The 15643-nt window shown below is 38.9% G+C and overlaps 1 protein-coding gene across 3 annotated transcripts in view; it reads left to right on the forward strand.

The window, feature by feature from the left end:
* Positions 1–15643, forward strand: part of Zdhhc17 (zinc finger DHHC-type containing 17) — a 73591-nt gene that overhangs the window by 41519 nt on the left and 16429 nt on the right. The window contains exons 4-8 of one of the 3 annotated variants that reach the window (XM_021204425.2): positions 480–557; positions 998–1142; positions 5916–5980; positions 6567–6729; positions 13389–13514. In XM_021204425.2, coding sequence (XP_021060084.1) covers positions 480–557; positions 998–1142; positions 5916–5980; positions 6567–6729; positions 13389–13514 — 577 coding nt within the window. Of the gene's footprint in view, positions 1–479; positions 558–997; positions 1143–5915; positions 5981–6566; positions 6730–11969; positions 12233–13388; positions 13515–15643 lie in introns of those variants that run through there. The other 2 variants (XM_029542278.1, XM_029542277.1) reach the window with 2 other exon arrangements.

Raw genomic sequence — 15643 nt, forward strand, 5'->3', positions numbered from 1 at the left:
GTCTCTGCATCTGCTCCTATCACTTGCTGGATCACTTGCCTCTCTAATGATAGATGAGATATGCACTGATTTATGAGTATAGAACAATGATATCAATAGGCATCATTTCACTGACTAGTTTTTGTTTTTGTTTTTTTTTTTTTTTTTTTTTTTGCCAGTCATATTTGGTTCTGTCCTAGGTCTCTGGGCTTACCAGCCTCTGGTTCTTGGACATCCACATAGTGTTAAATGTGGGCTCCCTCTTGTGGTGTGGGCTTCAAGCTGTACCAGTTACTGGTTGGCCACTCTTACAAGTTCTGCGCTGTCATTACCCCAGCATATCCTGCAGGCAGGACAAATTGTAGGTGGAAGGTTTTGAAAAGACTGTTTATCTTCAGAGGCACAAAGTAGGTTGATAGTGGAAGATGTTTTATTTTTCACATAATTTCTTAAAGTTGAAGATGAAAACTCTATAAATTAATACAAATTTTATTTTACAGATACTATATTTCGAAAGGTGCTATTGTGGATCAACTTGGAGGAGACCTGAATTCAACTCCATTGCACTGGGCCACAAGGTGTACATTCACTTCTATATCACCCTTCGCCTTAGGCTCCTTTAGTTTTTTTTAAAAATGATAATGCTGATATTTGATGTAGTCAATCATTTATTTATTGCTGCCCAGTGTTATCTTCACTGGAAACAAAGTTACAAGTTGTTCCTAGGGAAGCAGGCTAATCCAGTTGTAATACTTTGGAAGTATGTATGCATTTACTTGAACAGGTTTGTTTTGGGGGTTTTTAAGATCATATTGGAATGAACTCACTTACTATGTTTTCGTTATCAAAGCTGTTGTTCCAATTAAGACTTTCAAGAACCGTAAACTCCTGTATCTTGTTTTAAAGCAACTTGATAAGATATGTGATTTGATTCCCATCCTAAGTTCCTCAAGTATACTCTTTTCTAGAAGACTTTGAAATAACTTAATGTCTAAATGTTTGTCTTTCTGTTTTTTAGACAAGGCCATTTATCCATGGTTGTACAACTAATGAAATATGGTGCAGACCCCTCATTAATTGATGGGGAAGGATGCAGCTGTATCCACTTGGCTGCTCAGTTTGGACATACCTCAATTGTTGCTTATCTTATAGCAAAAGGACAGGTAAAGAACTCTTAATAGTGTGCGTCTTAATCATGTATTATTTATCGCTTAAATGCCTGATATACGTAGCATTACACTTTTGAATACCTGAAAATACTTAAGTAGTAGTTTCTGATGGATGAGGAAAGTAAAAGAAAATGTAGTTATTTTTGTACTAAGTTTTAGTGTACTTAAAATAAGAGCAAATACAGTCACAAATTAAGAGTTTTCTGTTAAATTGGTTATGAAATTATAAGTGTGATAAATAAGTAGTGGAAAGTAAGGGAAACATATATAACCTGTTTTTTTCCTTTAAATATTTCCCTTAAATATTGTCTTAATTAGGATTTCTATTGCTGTGATAAAACAGCAAGAGTGAAAGCAACATGCAGAGGAGAGGGCGTACTTACTTACATCCCAGCCCAGTCCAGCCCAGTCCTGCCCACAGTCAGGCAGGAGCTGATGCGGAGCTGGTGGAGGGAGCACTGCTCACGGGCTCACTCCCTGTGGTGGAGGGAGAACTGCTCACGGGCTCACTCCCTGTGGTGGAGGGAGCACTGCTCACGGGCTCACTCCCTGTGGTGGAGGGAGCACTGCTCACTCACTATGGTTTGCTCAGCCTGCCTTTTATAGCACACAGGACTATGAGAGGAGCAGAGGTGACTCTGTCCACAGTGAGCTGGACCCTCCCACATCCATCCTTGATTAAGAAAATGTACCACAGGTTTACCCACAGGCCAGAGTCTGGGCAGAACTTGTATTTAAATTGAGGTTTCCTCTTCTAAACTGGCCGTAATCTGTGTCAAGTTCACATAAAACTGATCAGCACAATTGACCCCATGTCAACTTGACGTAGAATTATTGCAATTCCAGTAGAACCTTTCCTTTCTCTTTTGTCCTCAAGATGGTATGTTAATCTTATCACAATATAAAACATGTTCTAAACCTTCAAATTCCCACAGTCTTTAAAAAATTCACACCTTAAAATGTCGGGTTTATTTAAGATATTCAGAGTATAAAATAATTATTATATTAATATAGATTTTATAAAATTAGTATGGCAGCAGTTTATTCCTTAACCACTGATTCCCCAGCAACCACACAGGGACTAAGAGTTATTAAAGTAGCAGTGAGCCACATACTGTTAGTTAGTACTTTGTGTGAAACCTCCCAGTTGTCAGGCTACCTCCCAGACAGCGTTCTCGTCCTACTGCCATTTGTTTGTCCTTCCTGATCCAGCTCTGATGCCTCCTCCACCCACTCATGACTCCCTCCTTCACTCCGAGTTGCTGTCTCCGCCCCTCCTTGATTTTTATTGGCAAGGCAGAGAATGAATGAAGAGCGGTGTTTACACAAGATTGAGACAGAAGCGTCCTTAGAAGTCATGTAAACGTGACAAAGCATGCTCTAGGACTCCAGTCCCATCACACAGTGCCAAGGCTCAGTTGTTCTCTCCGACCCCCTCATGCCTTCAGAACCAGTACCAGCTGCATGACTTTACAATGTCGAGTCCAGCTGCCAGCATGAGAGGTACCTCCGCCCCTCTGGGCCACAGCTTCTGTGTGCTGACCCCGAGGAAGTACTCCTACATCTACATCCTCGATGATGCTGGTTTCTTCTTAATCACCGCTAATTTCTTAGCAGCCAGCCAGTGTAAATCATTCTAGAGAAGCAGATATTTGACTTCAGTGGTACTGGTCTCTTTAGCTCCTGTTGACCAGACCGCAGCTTCTTCAAGCCCTGGGCTGGGTCCTCTCTGGAAGGCAGTGATTGGGCAGAGTGTCGGTGTGGGCAAGACTTGGTCTTGCAAAAGTAAACATTGCTTAGTATTTATAGTATTTACTCTCTTTGATTGTTAGTTGTATTGGGGCCAAAAGCTGATGACAGTACTTTTGCTCAACAACAGGGCACTAGGTAAAGGATTTCTTGCTAGCATTTCCTTTTCTAGCCAGCCAGCCAGAAGCCCTTCACTGCCTAGCTTTGTGAACCAGAGAAGAAGGAAAGGAAAAGAATTAAGATACTTTATGTAGGTAGATATACACAGACACATACATTCATACATTCTCTCTTTGGCGGGGGCCCAACTGTCTGTCTCAGTCAACTCCACGTGTATTCATGAATGCATATGTACACACACGTATACCTACATATGTACATACAAACAAGCAAACGTATACATTTGGATGGATGGATGGATGGGGCAGAGCTCCCCAAGTCTCCACAAAACACCACACCACCTTTCTTTCTTTTCTCTGGCCTTTTTATAGACAAAAGTTCTTAGAAAATTACCTCACAGATAAAATGTTATACAAAGTGGGTGTTACTAAAGGACATTGATGTTAAGTTCAAAGCAGTGTTTGATTCTATATGTTCATTGTAAGTTCAAAGCAACAGTTTCTCGTGGCGTTGTCTTATCATAGTGCACACCTGTGGCTTCATCCTTGGACCTGAATGCTATTCCTTGAACACAAATTTGTCCAAGGTCTAGATCTCCTTTTAGTGTAATTATGAAAGCTCATTGTGTTCTTACTATTATGAGAAGTGGGCACATTCTATTCTTGATTCTAACTTTATTACATCTTTCTAGCAAAACAACTAAAACAGTCTGTTAAAATTTTCTTCCTAAGATTATTTGAATCAAATCAGGAGTTCTATAAAATCATTAATTCATCTAAACAGCATTAGTTCATGAAAGTTATGTTGCTCTTCAGGAAATCTAATCAATAAGGTAGGCTAGTGCCCAGGGATTATTATATTAATAATGACAGAAAAGGCAGATCAGCAAGAAGCAATCCTGAGATGAAGTCTCTTTGGGACCTTGCTTCTTAGAGCTCACCCATCGCAGACCTTGCAAAAGCTGGGGGCTGCCTGCTAGCCTTAGCCTATCCTCGAGGGCTCCTGATAGTCCTGTAGAGTCTCTCAGGGACCCTGCGGACATCGCTCTGAATATAAACAAGCCAGGCAGGCTTCTATCAGTTACTTTCTGTCAACATTCTTACTTTCCAAGCTCCTCAGAACAACCCGCTGAGTGTTGAGCACTCAACACCTATTCCAGCACCACATGCAGTGTCACCATAGGCCTCCCCCTAACACACGGTCAGATCTGTCACAAGTACCCCATGACTGGTACAATTTCTGTTTCAGTTAGTGTTCCTATGCTGTGATTAAACACCAAGATCAAAAACAGGCTGGGGAGGAAAGCCTTTATTCTGCTTACACACCAGGCAATAGTTCATTGTCAGAGGGAGTCAGGGCAGGAACCCGAGGGGAGCCTGGAGGGAGGCAGGAGCTGAGGGGGGAGCCTGGAGGCAGGAGCTGATGGGGGAGCCTGGAGGCAGGAGCTGATGGGGGAGCCTGGAGGGAGGCAGGAGCTGAAGCCCAGCCCACGGAGCTTTGCTTACTGCCTTGCTCCTCAGTGCTTGCTCAGCCTTCATGGCCCAGGGTGGCTCCACCCACAGTGAACTGAGCCCTCTCAAATCAGCCCTCAAGAAAATGTACCACAGGTGTCTTAGAGTTTCTATTCCTGCACAAAACATCACGACCAAGAAGCAAGCTGGGGAGGAAAGGGTTTATTCAGCTCACACTTTCATGTTGCTCTTCATCACCAAAGGAAGTCAGGACTGGAACTCAAGCAGGTCAGGAAGCAGGAGCTGATGTAGAGGCCATGGAGGAATGCTGCTTACTGGCTTGCTTCCCCTGGCTTGCTCAGCCTGCTCTCTTATAGAACCAAGACTACCAGCCCAGAGATGGCACCACCCACAAGGGGACCTCCCCCCTTGATCACTAATTGAGAAAATGCCTTAGAGCTGGATCTCGTGGAGGCATTTCCTCAACTGAAGCTCCTTTCTCTGTGATAACTCCAGCTGTGTCAAGTTGACACAAAACCAGCCAGTACAACAGGCAAGTCTGGGGAAATTTTCTCAATTGAGGTTCCTTCTGAAATGACCCTAATGTGTGTCATGTTGACCTAAAACTAGGTAGCACAAATATTGAAACTTGCCATCTGAATTGAAGTAAACTGCTGAAGCCAATTTTATCGACTGATAATTTTCTATTTTAATAACCTTTTGAGGGGAATGATTTTAAAAATAATAAAACATGTTTCATCTTTCTGCTGCATCAAATAATGCAGTTTCTGTCAAGAAACATGGGATTTAAGTTCTTGGTGTTGATTTTTCTTTTGAGTGTGCATCAGTGAGCATAAATCACATTAATTATATACATATTCACTAATTATATACATATTCATTAATTATATACCTATTCAGCACATTGTACTTTTCCATAGATTTTTTTTTCTTCTTTTGAGTGTGTATCAGTGAGCATAAAATCACATTAATTATATACCTATTCATTAATTATATACCTATTCAGCACATTGTGCTTTTCTAGTAAATCTATTTTATTAACAGAAATACTACCTAGGTTCTCTTCTGCTTCTTTTGTGCTGACTGCATAAAATCAGAATATGTTGTGTTCTGGAAAGTGAATATTGCAGAACAGTGTCATGCGTCAAGTTTCATTCTGTGACAGACTAGTAAAAGTTGTCTTTTATTCTAAATTAAGATTGTGTCATAATAGTGTAAACCATGACAAGGGAAGGGTAAGGCATAATTTGTAAACCACTTAGCTAGTTAATGACAGAACCTAGCTTTAGTTAAAAGTTATGCAACAAGTTTGCATAAAGCATTCCCAGCTGAGTAGTAATGTATTAGATTGTATAATGTATAAATTAGATGTTTCCAACTAATTTTGGTTCGGATCTTAAAATTCTGCTGTCTGGTTTATTATCAGGATGTAGATATGATGGATCAGAATGGAATGACCCCTTTAATGTGGGCAGCTTATAGAACACATAGGTATGTAATTGTTCTGGGCTACTCTGATCATTCAGCATGATACAGTGTGGACAGGTGGGATTAGAAGGAGCAGCAGCTACTGCGCCCAGTGCTGGGGAAGCCTGTGCGGCAGAGATGGACTCATACAGAGCACAGGCTACTCTGCCTGCTTCGCTGTCTGCACTCACAGTGGAAGAAGTGCTTACCTTTTTTTTTTTTTTTAAACTTTTTCATGTGATTCTGTTGTAAGTTTTATGTATTCATTTGTAAGTTGTCTTAAATCATTTTTGGATCAGTCTAAATTGAAATACAGTATTTTTTATTCTTTAAATATATAGATATTATAGCACAGATTTTCAGATTAAAAATAGGAAAGTTAGGTCAGGCTCATAGCCCCTCAGCCCCATATTAGCTTATTCAGGGTTGTGCATCCATAACAGTTCATGCTGGAATATTGTTTAATTACTGACTGTAATAGTTGTGAGGCTAGAATAGATGTGTTCCGAGATGGACTGAGAATGCAGCCACAGTCAGTTTAGTCTCTGTAATGATTTCGATAATTGAAATTAGGGTTGTTGTTGTTGTTTGTTTGTTTTTCCCTTTTCAGTGTGGATCCAACTAGATTGCTTTTAACATTCAATGTTTCAGTTAACCTTGGTGACAAGTATCACAAAAACACTGCTCTGCACTGGGCAGTCCTAGCAGGGAACACCACGGTCATTAGTCTTCTTCTGGAGGCTGGGGGCAGCGTGGACTCCCAGAACGTCAAGGTCAGTATGCCCTGCTGTGGGTGCACGGGGAAGGGGCACCGACAGGAGTCCTTCTGGAAACATGCTCTGCTTTTAAGATTGGCATCAGTGGGAGAAACTTATTATTTTGTTCAATACTTTACTTCTTCAGAATAATTTGTTTTTAAAATGTAGGTAATTTAATGTCCTCTTCTGATATTAAGTTGGTTTTTAGTTTGTGGGTGGCCTTTTTATTAGTGAATTTGTACTGGATTTTAGAAATTACTTACTTCTAACTTACACAAATGAGGGACAGTGGCTTCCTGGTTTCTTAATACCTTTATGTATAAGTTTATACTTGCAAAATACACTATCTGGTCAGTAAAATGGCACAGCTAGTAAAAATCACTTGTTTGTAAAGGCTGACAACCTTTAACGAGTCCCCAAACCATCCAGGAAGACATGTGGAGGGAGAGGGCCAGCTCTATACTGCCCTCTGACCACAGCACGCCACAGCACGCCACGCACACGCACACCATACCTTCACGCTCACTGTAAGAACAGCAATAGTGAAAGCACATTCATAGTAAATTGGAGTCATGCTTGGACTTGGTCATTTTAATAGCTTATGTCTTTAAAGAGCAAGACATTTAAATCTGATAAAACACTTTATGGTGTTTATACAATAATGGTGAATTAACCCAGGATAAGCATACAGAATTCATCTAAGTGCCAAGTACAATTTAATATGGACACTTTTGAGTTTTAAGAATTTGTATAGCCGCGTGGTGACACACGCCTTTAATCCCATCACTCGGGAGGCAGAGGCAGGTGGATTTCTGAGTTCGNGAAAGAAAAAAAAAAAAAAAAAAAAAAAAATTGCAACAGTTAACAAAGACATGAGGACAAACCAGACACAGTGTTGTATGTACTTAATCCCAGCAATTCATTATCTGTGTCAAAACACTAACACAAACCAAAAGAGTTTTGTTTTGTTTAAAAAAAAAAAAAAAAAAAAGAATTTGCACGCATCTACAAACACAAGATTCTGCTGGGGAACTGGCAAGGTGGCTCGGTGGACGAAAGGTGCTGGCTGTCAAGCCTGATAACCTGAGCCCCCCACCCCCACCCCCCCACCCCCGATATGGTGGAAGGAGAGAACTGCTCTTCAAGTTGTCTTCTGACTGCCACATGGGGCATGTGGTACTGGTGCACTCACACAAACACAACATCAATAAGTGCCCCCCCCCAAAAAAAAGGTTCTGTTGGTAATCTCAAGTTTTTGATTTATCTTTTGCATTTTTAAAGACTTAGGACCCTTTAGCAGTAATCTGAATGACTGCAAATATTGGACAAACACTTTTAAGGATTAGCTATAATTTGTAGTATTTTCTGAGCCATGTTTTATAAATGCCTAAAGGATATGTGCTAATTAAATGTAAAGGGAGTTTAAGCTATATACTAACCTAAAATAGCCAATCAAAAAGTAGGTATCTCTCGCTGGATCAAGGCATCTCCTTATGTTCTAATGACAAATTGTTCCTTTAGTTAGTTACTTTAAGAAGAGAAGGTTAGACTGTTGAAAATGGATTGGGCTGTGGGGCTTTTTGTTTGTTTTTTAACTTTTATTTCATAGCTTAGTTAATTTTTAGAAACTAGCCTAATTACAAATTTTGAGTTTAGCTTAAATATTATAAACTATGAAACTGATTTTAAAAAATCATGTGTTTTCTTTCTTTTTCTTTTTTTGTTTTTTCTAGTTTTTTAACTTTTAAGTCTTGTTCCTGTTCAGGATGATGATAATGGTCCATACAACACTTGGAAAAAGGAAACTTGGCTTATTATAGTAACTGGCATGTGATGAGCGTTTAGCAGTTACCTATAGGCTAAAAAATGAAAATTTGTAGTCTTTAGTTTTACCCAAGCTGGCATTTATGACAGCCAGGATACCATTCTGCTACTTCAGTAATGATAGAGTAATGTTTGCCTTTCAAAAGATTGAAAGCGAATGCTCTGAAAATCCTTGACACTGGCATTAGTAAACTCTGCCGAGCTCAAGACAAAAGAAGGCAGGTGATGCTTTACTAAACTGAAGTAACTGGAGTGTCAGCCTCAGTTTTGTCGCCTGCATTCTTTCCATCTCGCTCTCTTTGACTTTGAGAGCCCCAGTCTTAGGATCATGAACTAGAAATATATTTCAAGATATTTTTTATATCACTGAAAGAAAATAGAACCAATTTCAGTACAGCAAGGAATCAGTCTGTTTTCTTTTTCTTAATTGCTATATTAATATAGTCAAACTACAGTGTACCAAACAATTATGAAAGCAAGATGGCTAAACAGTTCCGAAGTTTGAAACTAGTGCTGTATTCATATAAAACCTTAGGACAGTTTTCTTCAGTCATGATCTTTAAGTATTTGCAGTGTGTTTGAAAATTTTAACATCTTTCCAAATAATCAAAAGTTGTGGTCTTCACTAACTATTGCATAAACCTTTAATGTTGATAAGATATAAAAGTCCAAAATGAACTTCAGCAGAAAGGAAATGGCGGGAGTGGGGTGCTTGGAAGTGTTCACGTTTGTCCCCTGCCCTCTGTTTTGGGGTCAGGCATATTAGTGATGTTTTACCAAGATTAGAGTACCCCAGAGAGTCCACAATGCCTGAGTCCAAATACTGAGCTTACTAATGTGCCTGTAGACATTGTATTTAAATTCATGCCCTTTTAAAACTATTCATAAGCTTCTCGTTGATATCTTTATTTTATCTGACACAGATTCAGAGTTGACTGTTGGTTAAAAAGAAAAAAGTCCCATTCCCATATTAGAGACTGAATCCAGGTTTTCATGCATGCTAGGGAAACATTCTCCCACTGAGTAGAAGTATCCTCTCGTCTAGAACAGTGATTGAGAGTGTAACGCTCTCCGTAACTTCTGGAATAACGATAAAGCTAGAGGAAATTAAGTCTAAAGTTCATTTGTTTATGCAGCATCCACAGTTTTGAGGGGAAGATATCTCTGTCTGCTTTGCTAAGAAAGATTTTAGTTCCTAAATATTCTTTTCATATAATTAAAGTAGAAAGTAAGAATGAAATACCGTTTCTACTGGAGTCTAGCATTCTCTGTATACTTGAAGTGTAGTCACCACTTTCCATAGAAACCATTTCTTCATTCATTCAGTAAATATTGGTTCGTTGGGAGTTTGTCTGCATGTTCAAGACAGATTAAGCTCTATGCTGGTCTCAGAACATACATTCTCTTGAAGAAATAAAATAGTGAAGAAATGAATAATGAGAATCAATTGAGTCTCGAGCCTGAGAAGGTGGTAGTGATGTGAGGGTTCTTCTGAGGTGATACATTCCTTGGAGATTGTGAGGAGAGGAAATCAGTTGTGCGGAGATAAGTGGTAAACAGATTTTTTTCTATAGAGAAGTCGACATATTACAAGGCCTGGGAAGGGAAGGATGAGTTTTAGGTGAGGGTTTGAGGCTGGCTTAGAAGTACAGCAAGTGAGAAGTGACTGAGGGACAGATGCCAGGTCACGGAGACTCTGTGGTACGAAGCTTAGTTGTTTATGAAGTCCTAGGACACAGACCGGTTTGCATAGCTTGCCCCTGCTGTAGGATGTGTTTTCCTTTAGATGCTGTTTTGGTTGGAGACGTGAGGGAATCAGTAGGACAGGACAGGAGAAAGGCTGCTGCTGCTGCTGCTGCTGCTGGTGCTTCTGAAGGACCATGTTAGCTTAGCCAGGATGGGGCTAGCTGAGATGATCGGAGACACTGTCTGCAGTACTATTAGATAGGTTAGATCTGAGCATGAAAGACAGCGGCGTTGAGACGCGGCTTTGCTCAGTTGACTTGTCTTCCACGCGGGTTGAGATTGTGAAGGCTGAAGGGAAAGTGCTCTTTTGAGGGGAAGATAATAGGAATCCATTCTGTTCGATAATATTTAGCATGATGTCTTTTCTCCATGTACCATTTAAAGCTAATTAGGCTACTGTAGACTTTGAAAAGGAAATTTCATTTTAAAATCTCCAACATGATTCTTAGTCCATAAATTTGACATTTATTATTTCATTTTTCATTTTAAGTACTAGGAAAGATCATTTTATTAAAAATGAATTGTAGAGGCTGGAGAGATGACGACTTAGCAATTAGGAGCACTGGTGCTCTTGCAGAGGGCCTGGGTTCATTTCCCAGCACCTACATGGTGGTTCACAACCATCTGTAACTCCAGTTTCAAGGGAGGCACCATGTATGCATGTGGTACACATACATACATGCAGGCAAAACACTAATACACATTGAATAAAATAAATATATCTTTAAATTTTTTTAAGTAAAAATAAATTGTCAGGGTAGGATGTAGCTACAAGTCTAGATTTGTTTTTAAAAGATATAAAAAACATTATATTCTTTAGACAAGATAAAACAGACCTTCTCTGCTGTAATTAATTAGCTATTTGGCCCTATCCTAAAATAATTACTTTAAAAATATGGTTAGTTTATGTTAACTAGAAATTGCTTTTGCTGCAAATTGCTTGTTTGAAAAAGAAATTAAATTCCTTTAATATTCAAAATAAAATTTTCTATTAAAATAAGACAACTTACTTTGAAGTAATATTAATAAAATATTAATTTTAATAAATAGATAACTTTAAAGTACTTAACATTTATATTTGAGGAGTAAGAAGTAGCTAAATACTCTAGGTTAGGTCACTGATGGATCTAGGATGGCATGGGCTTGTTTAAAATATTGTGACAGCATTTTGGGGGGACTTCTGACTCTTTCATAAGTGTCAGAAGAATCTTACAGTTCTAGGTTATGGTTAAATAGCAACCATAGGGTAAAAAAGTAATTCTTTACTAAGAATAACAAAACAAATTTATTGGCTTATGTCATATTTTTTGTTTTGTTTTACTATTGTGGTTTTGTTAATTTTTAAGGATCTTATTCTGTAGTTAGAGTTACATAGATAAAGTTAGAAATTTGATTTGGGAAGAACAATTAATCTGAGTGTTACCCAAGCATTCCAAAATTTTCTTTCTAAAACTGTCAAAGGATGTCAGTAGACAGAAGGATCTCTATAGATTCTTGGAAGGAGGTGAGAATCTCTGTAGACAAAGTTGTTGATCAGTTCTTGACACCCGACCTCAATGGTCTCTATTGTGAACCAAAACCCCTGAAGAATTTCTTGTATTTACTACCAGTGACATAGTCTCTAAATACTCCATGTGGATTCTTGCTGATGTTACTGTCGTTAGTAATACTATTTTGGCTGTGACATGGAGTAAGCAATATAGACTTGATTCCAAACCCTGGTTCTAGTATAACTCTGGAATTGGTTGTTTATTTTACCATCGGAATAAAAGAACTATACAGTCAGGTGACTAGAGAAGTTGAAAGGTTTTTTTAAAGCTCCCTCAATCTTTCTGTCTAGGCAATCCTTAGGTGTCACATGGCCCTCTAGTGGAAGGGGTGCTCAGCTGGACCGAGGCAACTGCAGGATATTCTGGGAGTTGTTACCCAAGGGATGGCTATTATTCAGGTAATATTTATAGTTTGGATTAATTAGCTGATTCTGAAAACTTAGGTGATGGAATTCTGGAATAAGCAAGGAATATCTAAAATAAAATATCCCTATTGCTGAAGGCTCGCCTAGATTAGCCCAGTCCTTGTTAAATACCATTGCTTTTCTATAACAATGTGCTTGGGCTTTTGAAGATTTTTATTATTGTTGTTTGTTTGTTTATAATTCTTTGTTGCTATATAATAGTGTTATGCTTAATTTTTGTGTTTTTAAAAGTATATTCCATGCTTGATAAATTATTATCTTGCCCTAAAATGGGATTCTGGGTTGTTTTTTTTTTTTAATCCAGTATTTTGAAGTAAAATTTCAGCGGTTATTTTTTAAAAAATAATTTGAATATCATTCTTCACATTTTGGCAGCTTTATCTTTTTTTGTTTAAAGAGATAAATAGAGGACATTAAATAGATTGGATATGTAGGTGTCTAATTTACAAAAGTAATAGAAGATTTAAATTAGGAAAAGCAGAGAAGGAACATCTAGGAGTGAGTTGTCTTTCTCGTTTCTGACGTGTTACTGTGTCCTGGCATTCTTGGTTTAGGGTTAGAAGACCTCGTGGCGTCTCACCTGCATGAACTGCTTTTTCTCTCGGTCACTCTCTTGTTCTCTTTGGGAATTTCTGTGTGGGTGGGGACTCTGTGGTAGGGCGAATGCCAGTACTGTGGTAGAAGTCGACACTGACTTTTTCTTTCTTCCTAGTCTCTTGTTAAGGCACCTACCTTCCCTGAAATAAAACAGATTTCTGACAGCTTGGCGCACTGTTAGGATGTCTTAGCACACTCAGTGTTAGGAGTGTGCACTAACTGATAAATTTAATGGTAGCCTCTGATCCAGCAGGTACTAAAATACCTACTTTTTGATTTGCTCTCTAATTTGTCAAAAATGCAAACAAAAATAGAATCTAGAGTATAAGATGAGAAAATGTATTTTCTTTTGTGTTTTGAATGGGAAGTGATAACAGGTATGTAATAATTTAGGCTTTTTAATTGATTTTACTCAATGTCAGAGACTTGTTGATGAACATATGAAGTCAATTTATTTTTTACGAAATTTCTTTAAACATTATTAGTGAAGCTATTAGTCTATAATGTGAGTTTCTTGTATTGACTTTGTCAGGGTGAATCAGCACTTGATTTGGCAAAGCAAAGGAAAAACGTGTGGATGATCAACCATTTGCAGGAGGCGAGGCAAGCAAAAGGGTACGACAACCCATCCTTCCTCAGGAAGCTGAAGGCTGACAAGGTAACCCGGGCCCAGGCGCTCTCAACCTGCAGTTGTAATTCACTTTGTAGCATAAATGTTCACGTACCTGAAGTCTTACATGTTCCATTGTAGTGTTTAAAGTATTATTTCATCCAAAGCAAGATAAGATTATTTAACACAGTTTCTTAGAGTTACTTATGGTCTGTGCTGTTTAAGGAAGATGGCTGCATGTAAATGGGTTTAAATCTCCCTTGATGCGGTGTAACATAAATTCCACCTAACTGGTCTTTAGTAGATAAAAGCATTCTCTGTCCATGTGTTGATGTAATAATGAATTGTGAACCATCTTAATCTTCACGTGAATTTTCTGAACCAAGCTCTAATTATTTGTGCTTTTTATTCTTTGTGATATAACTTTACAAAGCTTCCATTTTTGGCTGTTTTGTAGAAAGTCCATTTTCTCCCATGAATCTTCAGTTTTAAAATTTATGGCTGTTTGGTACTTATAATAGGATTTTAAAACTTAAAACGTTTTCCCAATGCAGAGTCTATGTTCCTTAGAAAACATTATTTCCACTAAAAAGGAAGATATTGGCATTAAAAAATATATATGCTGTTGGAGATTTAACTCAGTGGTAGAGCGCTTGCCTAGCAAGCACACAAGGCCTTGGGTTCATTCCTCAGCTCTGGGTGGCAGGGGGGAAGTAAGTGTGTGTGTGTGTGTGTGTGTGTGTGTGTGTGTGTGTGTGTGTATACATATGTTTACATTTTAGCTTGAGAGTAATCCACAACTTGAGTGACATTAAGTTATTCTTATTAATTTTTATAGAAAACTTGAGTACTTAAGCTTTATTAACGGCAGTACTAAAATCATAGAAGTTAATATTAATCCATTACGAGTGTGACAGAAATAAATAAAGTATGGTATACTTGAAAGCAGCAGCTCATTTATTTATAAGAATTCAGCCTTCCTTCCTGGGTGGACAGTCCCTGGTCCCTCCCTTTGTCACCAGCATAGCTGTATTTGAAGCTTGTTAACTTGCGCAGGTGTTCGGACCCTCACAGAGAAGAGGAATGAATCGTTTCTGTGTGCAGTGCTGGTGCTTGCAGTCATTTCATAGCTGGAGAACTTAATTATTTTGATTTCATTCTGTTGGCCGCACGTTAGAAGATTCCATAATCTGACTTTGCTGAATATAAATATTCCAAACTTTTTTTCTATGGGGTCAGATGAAAATAGTTTCTTAAAGATAATACATCAATATATAAATTTCCTTATTTATATATTTGGGTATTGTTTCTCTGTAAAAAGAGAGCTTTAGGGATTGAAGAGATGGCTCAGTGTGTTCTTGCAGAGTACCTGAATTCTGTTCCTAGCAGCCATGGAGGGCAGCTTACAGCCTCCTGTAGTTCCCGCCTGTCTGGCCTCCAGAGACACCAGTTATTTGCTTCCTCCCCAACACTTACAAACAATTAAAAATTAAAAGTCAATCCGAAAAATGAGCCAGAGCACAAATGTCACAGAGCACTCAGTTAGGCCTCCAGTAGGCCTTTCTCAGAACACAGGCTAACATCTACCTTGATGTTATATGTTTGGGGCCACAGAGACACAGCAGTAGAGGACTTGTCTCACAAGCAGCAAGCATAAGGACTGGAGGTTGGATCCCTAGAACCCACAGCAAGCTGGGTGGATGGATCATGTACCACAACCCTATCAGCTCCAGGCACCAGCGATGGGGAGTCCATGGAGCAAGCTAGCTAGCAGAATAGCAGAGAGGCTCTGACTCAGTACAAAAGGTGACAGAGGGGACAGCTGACATCAACCTCATGCTTCCTCATATCCGAGCACACACGTGCATCTGCACACGATACGCATACATGTATGCGAAGAAGAGCTTCATCATGTAGTGCAGTGTGTATTATAGTGACATCAGCTTAGAGAATGAGTTTCTTGGTTTTCCTTCAGTAGCTTTAAACATGGTAAGGTTTGTTTATCTCTACTCTGGAACTGTTTAAGTATGCCAGGCATTTGAACTCACATCTGCCTTCTATCTATCTTTTTTTTTTTTTTTGGTTTTTTCGATATAGGGTTTCTCTGTGTAGCCCTGGCTGTCCTGGAACTCACTCTGTAGACCAGGCTGGCCTCGAACTCAGAAATCTGCCTGCCT

Source organism: Mus pahari, chromosome 9 (genome assembly GCF_900095145.1).
Source record: "Mus pahari chromosome 9, PAHARI_EIJ_v1.1, whole genome shotgun sequence".
Classification (NCBI taxonomy): Eukaryota; Metazoa; Chordata; class Mammalia; order Rodentia; family Muridae; genus Mus; species Mus pahari.